Source organism: Budorcas taxicolor, chromosome 7 (assembly GCF_023091745.1).
Source record: "Budorcas taxicolor isolate Tak-1 chromosome 7, Takin1.1, whole genome shotgun sequence".
Classification (NCBI taxonomy): Eukaryota; Metazoa; Chordata; class Mammalia; order Artiodactyla; family Bovidae; genus Budorcas; species Budorcas taxicolor.
The window spans coordinates 22,918,260-22,936,712 of record NC_068916.1 but is presented as its reverse complement, the minus strand read 5'-3'; the positions used below and the strand labels follow the sequence as shown (position 1 = coordinate 22,936,712).

At 37.2% G+C, this 18,453-nt stretch overlaps 1 protein-coding gene across 1 annotated transcript in view; it reads right to left on the bottom strand.

Moving 5' to 3' along the window:
- Positions 1 to 18,453, bottom strand: part of RAPGEF6 (Rap guanine nucleotide exchange factor 6) — a 215,657-nt gene that overhangs the window by 156,373 nt on the left and 40,831 nt on the right. Inside the window, exon 5 of the mRNA XM_052644367.1 lies at positions 1,816 to 1,885. Coding sequence (XP_052500327.1) covers positions 1,816 to 1,885 — 70 coding nt within the window. The remainder of the gene's footprint in view (positions 1 to 1,815; positions 1,886 to 18,453) is intronic.

Below are 18,453 nucleotides of genomic sequence, written 5' to 3'. Positions count from 1 at the left end.
TAAATATTTTGATGATAATGGAGACCATGTTTCTCACCATTTAGTGAAAGAAGGTACAAATAAAAGAATATGAGAATTAACTCAAGGTTTTATAGATATATATAAAAGAAATAAATACAGAGGTATATATGTAAGTGTGTATGTATGTGTGTGTATATATATACACTCAGATGTATATTTTCCAGCTCTGTTCACTGAAAGGCCTTACAAGCACTGAGGCACCTGAAGCAATGAAAACAATCAGCTGCCAGATCTTGGCATCTCAATACTGCTTTCCACTAAAAGCAAGCAGATCTCCTCATAGAAAAGGTTAACTCCAGGCTTGGGGCAAGATAAGTACAATTCTTTCCTTTAATTAAAAATGAAAATTGATAGATATAAATTTAATAATTAACTTAATAAATTGAACTCTACATTTAAAAATGGCTAAGATAGTAAATTCCCTAAGTGTATTTTACCACAATAAAACAAAAGTATGTACAAGGTGTTGCTTAATCCACATATAACTTATAGTCTGCCCTCTGTATACATGATTCAACCAACCACACTGTAGTATTGCAGAATTTACTACTGAAAAATACCTGCATAAGTGGACTGAGCAGTTCAAATCCATGTTGTCTAAGGTTCAATTGCATACAAAAACACTATGGCAAAAGCACCATTCTTTTTCCATAAAGCATGAGAAATACACATTACAAATAAATGAGAAAACCCTACTGCCTGAAGCAGTTTTCCTAGCATGTCTCTCAATGCACTTATTTGAAAGAAAGAGTTCTGAGGCCTTAATAGATATGCCATGTATACCAACACTTAAAAGAAAATAAACATAATACAATACACAGTCTAAGCCTTGAACAAACTTGAGAACCAGTAAAATTTACTGAATGTTTATTTACTATATTGGAAGTACTCTGCAATACTATCGAAGACACAAATGGAAAAAAAACTGATCTCAGCCTTTTAGGAGCTTAAAATCCAGTTGCTTATATGAAATTTAGGACACTAAGCTCATGACAATGTAGATGATCCAATCTGGCAAAGAGATCACAGAATCTAGCTGAAGATGTCAATCTGACTATAACACTATGAAATAAAGTAGTTTAGTTTTGAACCCTGATATTAAAAGGCTATATTAAGAATTCAGCCTCATTTCTCAATAGTTTAAATCAAATCAGATGACATGATCATCTACATGAGATGCTAGTAGGACAAAGCGTCCATTCAGTATTAGCTGTTTCCTAGTAAGGTCATCTCAGAACAAGGTAAAAGAGAGCTGTGTTCTGGATTCTTCAAATGGTGAGGGAAAAGAGTCTTATTTTCTAAAGTTAAATCAACTACCTAGCTTTCTTGGGAAAAAGTAAAGAACTAATCCTTAAACATACTCTTAAAATATTAAAATGTAAAGCATTTCTTAGATATAATTGTGTCTCTTTTTTTCTATCTCTTTCTCTTAAGTCCAGGGTACAGAACACAGATGCTCAAAGATTATTACCTATATTGAATAGGAAAGTCAGGGTTCCCTTTCAGAGCTCTTATTTAAATTTTCTGGTGAATGTAGTAAAGGAATTACCAAATTGGTAATACTTTAGATATAACTGCATCATTCAAATTCTCTCAAGAATCAGAAAAAATATTCTAAGTGGGTGAAAATGCATCAAACTAGGTATATATAAATATATACGGTTTGATGCTGCTTAGTAAAACATTTAAAAAGTCACATTAATGGAACCTTTTTGAGTATTTAAAAGATCACTACATTTAAAGTTGAAAGTCAAGCGTAACAAAAAGGAATTCAACATTTTTTAAAGTTCTTACCACAATCATTTCTGAAGGTTCTAATACAAGACAATCACATCCTCTTTTTCCTCCAAACTGCTTACCAAAACTATAAAAACAGAAAAATATTTCTTTAGCAAAGGTTATAAAATGTATCAATACAGAAAAAAAAATGAACCAAAAAAACTTAGATGTTAACCAAAAAATTGTGATTCTATCACTTCAAGATTTTCTTAAAGACAAAAAAACCCCCCTTCTTTTACTTGCCCAGATATGTGGCCTCAATACACAGTGTGATAATTATTTTAAAAATTCTGCCTTTAACCAGTCTCTTAAACTGATTATAAAAGATATCTACCTAATCTCAAATTTTGAACATTTATTAGTATGTGTTGAATTAAAGAAAAACCACACTTGCTGCTGCTGCTGAGTCGCTCAGTCATGTCCGACTCTGCGACCCCATGGACTGTGGCCCACCAGGCTCCTCTGCCCATGGGGATTCTCCAGGCAAGAACACTGGAGTGGGTTGCCATGCCCTCCTCCAGGGGATCTTCCCCACCCAGGAATTGAACCTGGGTCTCCTGCATTGCAGACCGATTCTTTACCACTGAGCCGCCAGGGGAGCCCCAAAACTACACCTACTGAAGAGTAACGCTAAAATCATGGAAGATTTTTTTTTAATAACAAATTTTTGAAACTGATATTAGATAACAGACATAAAAAAACTTTAAAGATATTATCACTTGAATATATTAAAAAATGAAGTAAAATACAGAAGTGACTCATTAAAAAAAAAAAAAATAGTGTTAGAGGCCCTGGATAGCTCTTTGGAAAAAATAAAAACTGCAGCAGTACCCAAAGAAAATTTGAGTTTTTATGTATTTGTCTGGAAGGAAGAATTCTACGCAAATCAAAAGAAGAAAGCACTCAAAGAAAATACTGGTATTTTCATTTTAAAAGATGAACTGAATTTTTTTAAAAGGTGGGGTATAAAAAAATACTAGACACACAAAAGGTTAACATACTTAATATGTAATAAAAACAATCTAAAATACTATAAAATAGAAATTAAGTACCATGGTTAATTATAAAATATATAAATAAAACACTATAAAAAATAACTTTAAAATTCCACTAATAATGCAAGCAAAACTATAAATACCAAAACATAAACTATTTAATAAGGAAATACAGAAATCACTTATAAAAAACTATACAATTTTATTGATGAATTGAAAATAGGGCTTAATAAAAGAAGTGATATAGCATATACTTACAAGGAAGCTATTATAAAAATGTCAACTTTCCACAAAGTATATGATTATATACAAATATTAGTTTACAACAAAATACTAATCAAAATCCAAATGAACTTACTTTTTTTTTTTTTGAACTTACTTTTTAACATAACAAAAAAATCCCTGCTGTTTTTCCTTAAGCACTAGCCTGTATTTTTTTGTTGTTGTTCTTCCTCCCACCAAAACTCCTACCTTATGTAGTACATAAAACAATAAAAGCAAATATGTAAAAGTTTACTTTCAAGATGGAATAACAGGGAATAGATTTACTCTCCTACATGAAAGAAAAAACAAAAAACAAAAAAAAAAGGAAAATCAGACAAAACACATTAAGCAACAGTTTCAAGATTTTGGCAAGTAGGTAGGGCATGTGTATGGATGCTTTAGAGAAGAAATTAAAACCTAAGACGGCCCTTACAATACCCCAATTTTACTAATTACAGGTAATCTCCAGGCCACAATGCAAAAAGGGAGAAACCGAGCAGAGTCTGCCAGTGTCACTGAATTGAAAAGACAGAGACAGATTTGGGGTGTGGAAAGACCGGGCTTCCCGGTGGCTCGGATGGTAAAGAGTCTGTATTATGTATTCTACATAACTTGTATTATGTGGAAAGACCACATAATACACGGGACACTGGGTAGGATCTTCAGAAATCTATTTCCTTTGCAATGTGATAAATTAGTCTAAAGAAGTGCTGCTAAGTCACCCCAGCCGTGTCCAACTCTGTGCGACCCCATAGATCGTAGCCCATCAGGCTCCCCGGTCCCTGGGATTCTCCAGTTAAGAACACTGGAGTGGGTTGCCATTTCCTTCTCCAATTTATGAATGTGAAAAGTGAAAGTGAAGTCTCTCAGTCGTGTCCGACCCTTAGCGACCCCATGGACTGCAAGCCACCAGGCTCCTCCATCCATAGGATTTTCCAGGCAAGAGTACTGGAGTGGGGTGCCGTTGCCTTCTCCAAAGAAGTGCTACACTCACTCAAACAAATTCCAATTAAGTGAACTACATGTCAGAAGAAAGCCTAATACTACTCTGCTGCTAAGTCACTTCAGTTGTGTATGACTCTGTGCAACCCCATAGATAGCAGCCCACCAGGCTCCCCCATCCCTGGGATTCTCCAGGGTTGCCATTTCCTTCTCCAATGCATGATAGTGAAGTCGCTCAGTTGTGTCTGACCCTCAGAGACCCCATGGACCGCAGCCTTCCAGGGTCCTCCATCCATGTGATTTTCCAGGCAAAAGTACTGGAGTGGGGTGCCATTGCCTTCTAAAATACAGCAACACAGAAATCTGTGTTGGAATACAGCAACACAGAAATCTGACATCCAGTAAAACAAAAATATCATGCAAAGAGGACTATATGATCCATAGCCAAAGAAAAACCAATCTATAAAAACAGATCTACAGCTGTCAGCAGTGAGAGAATCAACAGACAACACTGAAACAGCTATTTCTAAGTATGCTCCAAATGTTTAAGAAAGTGAGATAAACATGAATTCAACAGAGAAACAGAAGTTTTTTTTGTTTTTTTTTGAAGAACTAGTGGAATATTCTACCACATCACATAGGCAGACACATAATGTCTGATTGTGCCAGTTTTTAGTAGTGTTAACAACAGTGAGTGGTTTCAGACACTGTCAATTTGATATGCCCACAATACTATAAATCTTCCTATCAATTTTCCATCTATTAGATTTAGTATCCTTTTTTGATTGGTGACCAGACCTCAAGTGTTATTAGGGGCTACTGAAAAAGCCATTTTATAATTGTATCATTCCTTCTGAATTTATCAGCTAAAGTACTGACGTAAAGCAACATACTCCAACGATTTGAATTCCTAGAACAATAACTTAAACAAGAAAGGCATGAGAAAAGCTGCACTGGAGATGACATGACTGTACATTAAGTAAATTCTATACATTCTGTTTTCAGGGAATTCCAGTCCAGTGGTTAGCGCTCAGGGCTTTCACTGCTGTGGCGTAGGTTTGATCCCTGGTCAAGGAACTAAGACGCTGACTGCAAGCAGTGTGGCACAAATTAAATTGGTACGGACAAATTATTATTATTTTTTTAAAGAAACAAGTGAATTTACCAAGATTGAAGGATTCAAGCTCAATATTAAAAAATCAATGCTTTTATTGTATATTATCAATGAACAATCTGAAAAAAAAATTAATTCCATTAAAGACAGAATGAAAACCAGAATACTTGAGATAAGTTTATAAAAACATGCACAAAATCTCTATAAAACTGCCAACTAAAAAATCTATAAAACACTGACAAGAAAATTAAGATGTCCTAAATAAGATATACCTAATTTATGGGTGGAAATGTTCTACAAACTCAATGTAATCAACAAGTTGCCTTAGAGACACTGACATGATGATTATAAAATTTACATAGAAATGTAAAAGATCTAAAATAACTAAACTAATTTTGGAAAACAAGAAGATGGAATATTTATTTTACATCTCATGGTAATTTTATAAAGCTAGATGGTAACCCACTCCAGTATTCTTGCCTGGAGAATCCCAGGGATGGGGGAGCCCGGTGGGCTGCCGTCTCTCGGGTCGCACAGAGTTGGACACGACTGAAGCGACTTAGCAGCAGCAGAATACTCAAGACAGTATGGCATCAGATTATTTTATAGATCAATAACACAGGACTGAGAGAACAAAATCAGACCCACACATATATGTTCAACTGATTTTTGATAAAAGTGCCAAGGGAATTCAATGAGGGAAAAGATACTATCTACAAGTAGTAATCCACTCCAGTGTTCTTGCCTGGAGAATCCCAGGGACGGCTGAGCCCGGTGGGCTGCCGTCTATGGGGTCGCACAGAGTCCGACACGACTGAAGCGACTTAGCAGCAGCAGTAGCAACAGTGACAAAACAACCATATATCAATACAGAAAAAAGGAAGATTTTAATACCCTAATCAAAAATTAGAAATGGATCAGAGATATAAATGAAAAAATGGAAATTAAAAACTTCTCACAGCAAAGAATTTTTGTACATGTCCTAGACAAGGGTTACTGAGGAAGTTTCCTTCCATACAGCTAAACTTAAAAAATTTTATCATGAACGAGTTTTGAGTTTTGTCAAATATTTTTTTCTTCCTGCTTACTGAAAGGATCATGTAGCTTCTGTCCACTCTTTTACTAATGGAGAATACTACATTAATTGTTTTATGGATTTTAAACTTCCTTGCATTCCTAGGATAAACCCAACCTGATCACAAATGTCTAATACTTCTAATATATTCATGGATTTGGTCTGCTATTATTTTGTTAATTTCTACACGTATGTTCATGAGAAATGCAGTTTTCTTACAATAGTACATCATCATGACAATACTATATTCTTAAAAGAGATTGAAAAGTTCCTTCTTCCATTTCTCAAAAAAGTTTACATATGTATTAATGTTAATAATAATGCTTCATTAAATATTTCTCTGTGGGGCCGAGCTGGCGTGAGCATTCGAGGCCCATTTCCAGCGTTGTCCCACTGGTAGAGCCTCTGGCTGTCCCCAGGAGGGTGAGTTGGTACTAATGGTGAAGTATTAGTGGGTCGGGGCAGCCCACATGGTCCTCGCCCTCCTGCTAAGAGGTCTCCTACCCACCCTTGGGTCCTCCCACCTCCGCTGCTGAGGGCCCCGTGCTCCCCCAGCCTCTCCACAGGGAAGCACTGGTCAACAGGGTGGCTCTCAGAGCCCACTGGCTCTGAGAATTTAGACTGAGTCAACCTGGAATCAAGACTGCTGGAAGAAATATCAATAACCTCAGATATGCAGATGACACCACCCTTACGGCACAAAGTGAAGAAAAACTAAAGAGCCTCTTGATGAAAGTGAAAGAGGAGAGTACGTGTTTAACTACTTGAGTATCGCCGACTCAAGGGACATGAATTTGAGCAAGCTCTGGGAGTTGGTGATGGACAGGGAAGCCTGGCGTGCAGAGTCGGACACGACCGAGTGATTGAACTGAACTGAGTTCTGATAAAAGATCGTTGTCTACAACATATAAATAACTCTTAAAACAAAGATACAAAAACAAACAACATAATTTAAAAATGGGTGAAAGACCTTAACAGACACTCAAGCAAAGAATGCAAATTAAAGTAACAAGATACACTTTATCAGAAACACCAAAATCCAGATCCCTGACAATACCAAATGCTGCAAAGGACGTGGAGGAACAAGAACTCTCATTCATTGCTGCTAATAATGCAAAATGGTACAGCCACTTTGGAAGACAGTTTGGCAATTTCTTACACAACTAAAAATACTCTTACCATATGATTCTGTAATCATGTTCCCTGGTGTTTACCCAAAGGAGCTGAAAATTTATATCCACAGAAACACTTGTACCTCGATGTTTATAGCAACTATTCACAACTGGCAAAATATGGAGGCAACCAAGATACTCTTCAGCATGTGATTGGATAAACAAACTGTGGTACATTCAGATGACAGACTATTATTCAGTGCTATAAGAAATGAGCTATTAAAAAAAAAAGAAATGAGCTATTAAGCTATGAAGAGACACGGAGGAAACGTATTATGTATTTCTAAGTGAAAGAATCCAATCTGAAAACATTATACATGGTATGATTTCAACTATATGACACCGTGGAAAATGCAAACCTATAAAAAAGCCAGGGGTTGGTAGAAAGGTGGAATTCAGAGGAATCTGAGGTCTGGGAAACTACTCTGCATAATACTGTAATGGTGAAAATACAGCTTTATATGTTTGTCCAAACACAAAGAATGTACATTACCAAGAGTGAACCCTGATATAAACTGTCCTTTGGGTGAAGTTCATCACCTCTAACAAATGTACCACTTCTGTGAGAGTAGCTCATAATGGTGTAGACTATGCATGAGCAGGGGCAGAAAGTACATGAAAAATCTGTACACCTTCCACTCCATGGTGTAAACCTAAAACTGCTGTAAAAAATAGTCTATTATGAAATAAACAATAAATAATTTTTTATGAGAATCCTATCAGGATTTATAAAACAAGCATATCCTTACATTCATATGGAAAAATAAAGAACCTAAAATAAGCAAAATCACTCTAAAAATGAACAAAGCTGTAAGACTCACGGTACTGATTTGACAACTTACTACAAGCCACAATCATTAAGGTAGAAGATTAGTACCAAAATAGAAAAATAGTTAAATGAAACAGAGTAAACATTAGTTCAGCAAAAGCAAACAAACAGACATACGTATGGTCAACTGATTTTCAACAAAAGCAATTCAATGCCTTCTAAAATGGCACTGGGTCAACCAGCTATTCTTAAGCAAAAACACAAAAAAAAGAGAAACAAAAACAAAACCAAAAATGAAGTCATAATGGACTAGACCAAAATATAATAGCTCAAACTGGAAACCATCCAGAAAAAGTCATAAGAGAAAACTATGCAATTAGGCTAAACAAAGATTTCCTAGATACACCACCAAAATCTAGGTCCTCAAAAGAAAAAAAAACTGAATCTCATGAAAACATAAAACACTCGTGCTTCAGAAGACACTATTAAGAAAAGGAAAAAACAAGCCACAGAAAAAAGAAAATACATGCATATCATATATCTGACAAAGAACTTGTAACTTTTATCTAAAATATCTAAGTTCTTAAAACTTGGTAAAAACAAACAATTAAAAATCATACATCTCATGAAGAACTTATATCTAAAACATAAATTCTGACAACTTAAGACATAATATAAATGAAAAATGGAGAAACGCTTTGAACAGACATTTCAACAAAGGTACAGGAATGCTTAATAAGCACATAAGAGCCTGAACAGTAATAGTCACTATACTAAAATACAAGTTAAAATCACTGAGATAGTTAAACACATACTAGAAGAGTAATAATCAAAAGACTGTCAATACCAAGTGAAGGAGAGGATGCAAAAAATGATATCCATGGTATGTTCTTGGTCAGTATGTAACATAATAGTCATCTTTTAAGCAATTTGGACCTTTCCTCAAAAATTAAATATATATTTATATGACACGGCAATCCTCTCCTACATATTTACAAAAGAAAAAATGAATACACAGCCCATGTAAAGACATGTATTTGAATCTTTATAGCAGCATTATTCATAAAAGCCCCTAAACTAAAACAATAAAATTTCAAACTTTTCATCTTCTCATGAATGGCTAGACAAAATGTGAAATCTTCTTAGAATGACATACAATTTAACAATTGAAAAAAATACACATGCTACAACTGTTATAGTCTAAAACAGCAATGAACCTCAAAGACATTATGCTAAGTGAAAAATGCCAAAACAAAGACTACTTTTAAATATCTGCACAAGGTAGATATTGAGACAGAAAGTCTGTCAGATTTTAACTGCAAAAGAGCATGCAGAACTTTTTCAGGTAAAGGAAGTCTAAAACTATGGTGTACCAATGTATATATTAATCATAAATTATTAGAGTAAAAACTTATGGGTGACTTTTATGGTATGTAAATTATACACCAGAAAAGCTAGTTTAAGAAAATTGTCTAAGAATACACAGAAGAGAATATTTACAAACTTGGAATAGGCAAAGATTAGCAGAATACGTTTAAGTACTTCAAATAAATTAGTAGAACACTTAAGTACTTTGGACCTCTCACACTTAAAGAAGTTATCATTGAAAAACAAAAAGGCAAGACATAATCTGGGAAAAATACTGAAGAACTGATGCTTTCAAACTGCGGTGGTGGAGAAGCCTCTTAAGAGTCCCTTGGACAGCAAAAATATTAAACCAGTCCATCCTAAAGGAAATCAACCTGAATATTCATTGCAAGGACAGATGCCAAAGCTCCAATACTTTGGCCACCTCTTGCAAACAGCCAACTCATTGGAAAAGACCCTGATGATGGGGGAACGATTGAGGGCAGGAAGAGAAGGGGGTGATGGAGGACGGGATGGTTGGATGGCATCACCTACTCAATGAACTTGAGTTTGAGCAAACTCTGGGACACAGTGAAGGACAGGGAGGCCTGGCATGCTGCAGTCCATGGACTGCAGAGTCTGACATGACTGAGCGACTGAACAGTTAACTACTTCAAATTCAGAATGACAATGGGTCACAGTTTAAAGGTGAGTTAATACAGGAGTTGCCCGGGAACATAATATACAATGGATCTTTCATACTTCTTATTATCCTCAAGCTGCTGGTTTGAAAGAATGAATGGTCTGCTTACACAGCAACGCATTAAACTTGGAGAGGGCTCTTATAAAAACCAGAGGACTAACTTAAATAATGACTTCAATATTTCAAGTAACAGACCTCTAAGAGAATCATAAACTCCTTGGATGAAGATGACTATACCAAACTTACAAATTCATAGAACAGACTTGTCCTGAAACAACTGAGTACTGAGAAATTATCCCAGGGGCATTAGCTTCTTTCTGAGCTACTCCTGAGGCCACTGGGCTGGATTTGACTCCGTATCTAAACACAGCTTTATTAAAGTTTTGATGTGGGCTATTTCAACTGGTATAGGAATTAGAATGCCTTGGGGGCACTTTGGATTAATAAAAAGAACACTTCAGTTTAGTGTTAAAAGGGATCTGTGTCCATGGGGGCAGTTACAGACCCAAGCTACAAACCCCATTTCTCCTTACTACCAAGGAGAAACCCGAGTAATTCTACAAAATGAAGGAAAAGATGATTTACTATAAACATGATTTACCAACTGCTCATTCTTCCACGTGTAACTGACAAAGTACAAAAAGGAGAATGTTCCTCCTTACTAACAGAGGTGATGGAGGGTTTGGATCCACAAATGAAATACATGTAATTGAAGCTAAAGTCTGAGTAAAGCAGCCTAACAGTCCTCCCTTACCTGCTGATTTTACTGAGCAGGGGAAGGATAATACCATATTAGTAACGATTCCTGGACAAGAAAAATGAAAATACGTGCCAATAACCCACTACTATTCTTGTGAACAGACATTCTTGGAAGTCTGACCGTAATGTGGAATGTCATCCACGTCTGAACTTCTGGCCACTGTGCTAAGAGAACATAAAGAAAGTCACCGGGGAACCTATAGCTGGAGAAATGTGAACCAGACCTCAGCTCAAGGTAACTCTGCCTGCCCTGCAAGCAAGGCCTGTCCTTTCTTAACTTTGACTTTCTACGGACAAAATTTATGTCTACAAGATCACACTAATTTCACATGTTATCCATTGTATCTGGGGAAGAGTACTGGTTGACATATTTTACTGGAAATTATCTGGACTTTATTAGTCATACCCACTTACTGATAGACTAGGACAAGGCTAGCAAGGGATTGCTATGTGGATCAAGATCTTGCATTTGGGGACCCTAATCACAGGAGAACTCCATCAACTACTGTGAATGGACTATCTTCCCTAAATCCTATGGTTTTTGAAATAGCCCCTTAATTTGTATGCACTGTAACCAATGAGGTAGAAACTACCACTACCTATCAGTTAGGAACCCCTGTTTCCAGATGCCTAACACATGCTGATCATTTGTACTAGAAGAGAACCACCTACTACTGCCCCCTCATGAGAACTCAAGTATTGTGGATTCAAACATTATTCCCTACTCTTTCTGTTCCCAATATTAGCTTCCTGTTAGAACCATTATGGAAGATTTTGCAAGGAACCAAATAGTTGAAAAATGTCACAGATACACATAATCATATCTTGATAGAACATTCTGTTCTTACTACTATTGCTATCAGTAAGTTAATGGATGTAGGAATTGATGCACAAAAACATACTTCTCATTCATGGTGGAACTTTTTCTTTACTAAATCCTCTACTGCTCAAAAATTGTTTTCTGCATTATTTAACCCATTACTTGTTTCTCTGATCACTTGATTTCTACTGACTCTCTGGAACTGTTATTTGACTTACAGAATTAAGGAGACTTCTCATGTTACTTAGCTTATTTCTATGCTCTTCAGCCTGAACAACCGTGAGGCTGTCTGTTAAGAAAATTAAAATGGAGGAAGTCTTGTTCAGAAGCGAGAGAGCAGACCTCTGACCTGCTTCTGACCTTCCTGGACAATGCCCATATTCTGTGCCTGCCCACAAGCACAGAAAGTCAGGTGGCACTTTAGATAAGAAAGGGAGTGGGTTTTGGAATTCTTCAGCCCCTGGAAGTCTGGCCAACATCCCTGGGGAATATCAAAATCCTGTGACTCATAAGATTAAACATACAGCACTGTAACAAGGTTAAAGTAAAAGCAGAGCTGCAGTTTTGCTTGTAAACTGATAATGATATCAGTTTGTGGCCTGAGATTATAAATCGAAGCCCCCAAAGCTGCAATTTGAAGTCTCACCCATGGGGTGGATGTACTACCCAGACTGCTGTTAACAAGGGACTTCCCAGCACTGTTCAAGGCTGAATGCAGATTATGTATGCTGGATCTTTTCTATCATGGAGGAGGAATATATTTGTCCTCACTGGAACAAACACATATTCTGGACGTGATTGGCTTTTGCCATCCACAATGCTTCTGCCAGAAGCACTGTCCACAGGCTCACAAAATGCCATCGATAGCCTCAGCACTCTAGATAGCATCATTTTCAATCAAGGTATTCATTTTGCAGCAGCAGAAGTACAGCAATAATTTCTGTCTGTCCCAACAGGCAGAATAAATGGATTTCATATTCAAGGCATGGAAGCAACAGTGGTTCTTCTCACTGTTATACTTAATAACTCATTCACAGAATTTATACTTCCTCTTCCTAAAACTTTGAGCTCTGCTGGTTTTGAGTCTTAGTCCTGCTAGATTATTTCTAACAGGAAACACAGCAAGTCACTGAGTTAGTGACTTCCACCTGGGCACTGAACCGAAAGGCAGAAAAGGGGCTTATTCTACTGGCCTGAGTGATTGATTACAATCACCAAGGAAAAACTGAGTTGCTGCATAAAATGGAGGCCAGCAGAACTACATCTGAAGCCCAGGAGGTTCTTTTGGACTCTGTCCAGTGCTTTCAAGTCCACTATTAAAGTTAATGGAAAACTAACAGCAACCCCAAGTGGCGGGTGAGGGGTGGGGTGGGCAGGAAGAACCAAACAAGGGATAATTAAGGACCCTTAAGAAATGAAGGTTCTGTGCCCATTATCAGGTAAAGAACCCAGAACAGGTGAAATTCTGGTTGAAGGCAGAAGTACTGAATGGGTGGTAAAAAGAGGAAGCAGATCAACTACGGATTTGTGACCAATGATGGAAACAGGGCTATATGTGGTATACATGGTCCGGGGTTGTATATGTTAACCATTTTCTTCTTCCCTCTCTTCCCCATACCTATTTTATATATAAGTTGTTGGAAGTGAACTTTATATGGTAGTCTGGAGTTAACAGAATATTCAGAGGCACTGTGATGAAAAGTATAACTAATACAGCGAACACTGACGATTGGGACTGTGCATCCCCTTGTTTCAGGGAGATGGTAAGAATTTCTTTACTTACATGAAGGATAGCTGTATCTTGTTAAATGAAAAGAGAATTGGGTAGAAGCTCAAATGTGTTCAGAAGCATTCATATGAAAACTGAGTAACCGAGGGAGTGGACTGTACCGGGGTCCCCAACCTCTGGCATCTAACACCTGATGATCTGAGGTGGAGCTGATGTAATAATAGAAACAAAGTGCCCAATAAACGTAATATGCTTGAATCATCCTGAAACCACCTTCTCCACTCTGGTCTATGGGAAAACTGTCTTGCACAAAATCTGTCCCTGGTGCTAAAAAGGTTGGAAAGCATGGCACTGTACCATTTATTTATTGCCTCTCAAGTTCAAACGTATTTGCTCTCAGTTTCAAATTTACTTTATAACAAAGGATCTAGATTTAATAAAGATTCTCCTTTGGCTGGCTGTTAATATCAAAGCTTCGTCAGTAAAGAGGGCTAGTACAAAGAAACGGCAAATACTTTCCTACACTTGGCAGGGTAGGTGTGTGTAAGGCAAAGGGAGGTCCCATCTCCAGCCTCAGGACCCATCTGCACCCTGAGTGGGTTGGGGGTCAGGAAGGACTATACTGTTTACCAGTCCTAGTCAGACTTTCTCTCCCTGACATCCTTGACCCACTAACCATGGACAGCTCTGGCCCAGAGCAACCAAGTGAACTTTGTCATTAGCTACTGGGCTACAAGCAACATATTCACCAACAAAAGTTCTGAATTTCAGTTTTGGGGAGAAAGCTCCCCTTTCAAGTTTATTCCTTCCTGGGGTACTCTCCCTTAGCACCTTTATTCTTCTTAGTACCTAATTTCTTGAAAATTAATAATTCTTTGAAGGGTCCCTGTTCAAATTACCATGTGGTTTCTGTCTATTCACTGATAAAGCAGTAACAGATAGCTTGATATCTAAAGAAACAGTTTTTACTTTTATAAACAATACTATTATTCCTCTTATATTCAGTTCAGTCGCTCAGTCATGTCCGACTCTTTGCAACCCCATGAATCGCAGCACGCCAGGCCTCCCTGTCCATCACCATCTCCAGGAGTTCACTCAAACCCACGTCCATTGAGTCGGTGATGCCATCCAGCCATCTCATCCTCTGTCGTCCCCTTTTCCTCCTGCCCCCAATCCCTCCCAGCATCAGAGTCTTTTCTTTTATTAGGTAGTGCTATATTCTATTGATTATCATAATGATGACATCTCAATGCCATTATATTTGCAGAAGCCAAAAATCATTTGTGTTTACTATATGCTAAATCATCTAAATCATAAGATGGCAGAGCAGAAGGTCGTGTGCTCATCTTCTCCTGCAAGAACCTCAAAACTGCAACTGGCTGCTGAACAACCATCGACAGGAGAAAAAGAACTGCAAAAACATAAAACGGTTGTCTCAGGAGGCCTTACAAATAGCTGAGAAAAGAAGAGAAGAGAAAGGCAAAGGAGAAAAGGAAAGATATACCCATTTGAATGCATAGTTCCAAAGAATAGCAAGGAGAGATAAAAAAAGCCTTTCTCAGCGATCAGAGCAAAGAAATAGAGGGAAAAAACAGAATGGGAAAAGACTAGAGATCTCTTCAAGAAAATCAGAGATACCAAGGGAACATTCCATGCAAAGACGGGCTCAATAAAGGAAAACAGTATGGACCTAACAGAAGCAAAAGATATTAAGAAGAGGTGGCAAGAATACACAGAAGAACTATACAAAAAAGATCTTAATGACCCAGATAACCATGATGGTGTGATCATTCACCTAGAGCCAGACATCCTAGAATGAAAAGTCAAGTGGGCCTTAGGAAGCATCACTGTGAACAAAGCTAGTGGAGGCAATGGGATTCCAGTGGAGCTATTTCAAATCCTAAAAGATGCTGCTGTGAAAGTGATGCACTCATACGCCAGCAAATTTGGAAAACTCAGCAGTGGCCACAGGACTGGAAAAGGTCAGTTTTCATTCCAAACCCAAAAAAAGGCAATGCCAAAGAATGTTCAAACTACCACACAATTACATGCATCTCAAATGCTAGCAAAGTAATGCTCAAAATTCTCCAAGCCAGGCTTCAGCAATACGTGAACCGTGAACTTCCAGATGTTCAAGCTGGATTTAGAAAAGGCAGAGGAACCAGAGATCAAATTGCCAACATCTGTCAGATCACAGAAAAAGCAAGAGAGTTCCAGAAAAACATCTACTTCTGCTTTATTGACTACACCAAAGTCTTTGACTGTGTGGATCAAAACTAACTGTGGAAAATTCTTAAAGAGATGGGAATATCAAACCACCTTACCTGCTTCCTGAGATATTTGTATGCAGGTCAAGAAGCAACAGTTAGAATCGGACATGGAACAAACTGGTTCCAACTTGGGAAAGGAGAACATCAAGGCTGTATACTGTCACCCTGTTTAACTTATATGCAGAGTACATCATGAGAAATGCTGGGCTGGATGAAGCACAAGCTGTAATCAAGATTGCCGGGAGAAATACCAATAACCTCAGAAGCAAAGAGGAACTAGAGAGCCTCTTGATGAAAGTGAAAGGGGAGAGTGAAAAAGCTGGCTTAAAACTCAACATTCAAAAAACTAAGATCATGGCATCCAGTACCATCACTTCATGGTAAATAGATGGGGAAATAGTGACAGACTATTTTGAAGGGCTCCAAAATCACTGCAGCCATGAAATTAAAAGATGCTTGCTCCTTGGAAGAAATGCTATGATAAACTTAGAAAGCATATTAGAAAGCAGAAACATTCTTTGCCAACAAAGGTCCACCTAATCAAAGCTATGGTTTTTCCAGTAGTCATGTATGGATGTGAGAGTTGGACCATAAAGAAAGCTAAGTGCCAAAAAAATGATGCTTTTGAACTGCGGTGTTGGAGAAGATTCTTCAGAGTCCCTTGGACTGCAAGGAGATCAAACCAGCCAATTCTAAAGGAAATCACTTCTGAATATTCATTGCAAGGACTGAGGTTGAAGCCCCAATACTTGGGCCACCTGATGGGAAGAACTGACTCATTAGAAAAGACCCTGATGCTGGGAGAGATTGAAGGCAGGAGGAGAATGGGACGACAGAGAACAAGATGGTTGGATGGCATCACCAACTCGATGGGCATGAGTTTGAGCAAGCTCCAGGAGCTGGTGATGGACAGGGACGCCAGCACACTGCAGTCCATGAGGGTGCGAAGAGTTGGACACGACTGAGCAACTGAACTGATATGCTAAATATTAATCTAGGTTATTTTATTTGTATTGACTCATTTAATCCTAACAATCACCCTCCAATAACCTCTCAAACAAGCATCTCCCAAACACAAAATATAAATCTCCTACACAGGAACTGTTCTCTAAATGACAATTAAATACACTTCTATAATCATCTTTGCTGTGAAGTTCATGATGGTTACATTAAAGCATACCATGACTTTGTTTTAAAAATCTCATATTATTGGGAGTTCCCTGGTGGTTCCATGATTAGGATTCGGTGCTTTCGTTGCCATGGGCCCAAGCTCAATAGCTGGTCTGAGAACTAATATTCCACAGGCCGAGTGGTACAGCCAAAAAAAAAAAAAAAAAAAAAAATTCAAACAAAAAAACAAAACACTAACAAAAAAGAAAACCTCATACTATCCATTATTTAAAACAAACTTCAATGTCTTGATTAAAAACTAACGGTGAATCATTGTGGCTGATTAATGGCTTCATAAAGTGATCACAACAAATTCTTAACCACTCATTAACAGCAGAAAAGAGTGATAAAATAGTCAAAAGACAGTACAAATAATCCTAAAATAGAACTGTAATCCACATCAACCAAGCTTATTCTGTTTCATGAACTAATTCACTCACTACAAAGCACTCAAGTGTCTTTCAGAAACATAGGGGAAAGCAACAACAGCTAAAAGGGTTAAATAAGCAAGAATTATTATGTATTTTATTTGTAAAAATAGTCAACAATGTTTTATACTACTAGTCAAGAAGTACATATTTCATTTAACCAAATATTGATGATAAAGTTTCAAGACTAAAGACATAGCTTTAAAAATGGCCTCAGAACTGAGATGTTCCGTACTATGTATCTAATAGAATGTACCTTGATACTTAAAATATTTTTAAAACTAAATTAATTGCGCTGCGATTAGAAGTCCTACCTTAAAAGCCTAAAAATCTCTTCTCAACATTACTAGGGAAAAGTCACCAAAAAGTTGTACTTTTATGTCACCAAATTATAATTTCAGGCCCCCAAATCTTAACTAACAGACCACATTCTCTAAGAATATTATATCTAATCATCTTGCCAATGACTCTTCTTTTACTTAATAATTCTGGTGATAATTAAAAATTACTTATAAAAGCCAGGCACTGTTCTAAGAGCTATAGATATATAAACTCACTTATTTCCCAAAACTGGCTTATGAAATACATCTTATTATTGTTCCTATTTTAGAAGTGAGGAAACTGAGCCACAAGACGATTAAGTAATTAACCCAAAAAGCAGTAAAGCAAAGCGATGAACTCAAGCAGTCTAGCTCTAAAATATCAACTTCTACAAACTTCCACTGAGAAGTATGAGTAGTAGCTTGCTATAACCTCATAAAACACATAAGTGAGTACTATTAGTAACCTTATTTACACAGGAAAACTAAAATTTGTCCAGACTCAAACATCTAATAAGTGACAGAATCAAGACACTAGCCAAACTCCCGTTAGTCTAAAAGCTGATTTCTTAACTATAAAGCTACATTGCCTCCCTATAACTAAGAGCAATGAATCCATGAAACATCAGATAAATGATATCAAATCTCAAATAATACAATAATATGTCATGGGATAAACAAAAGATTACACCCCAGACACAGGTGAAAGAGGAGAGTCAAAGAGCTGGCTTAAAATTCAACACTCAAAAAACTAAGATAACGGCAACTGGTCCCAT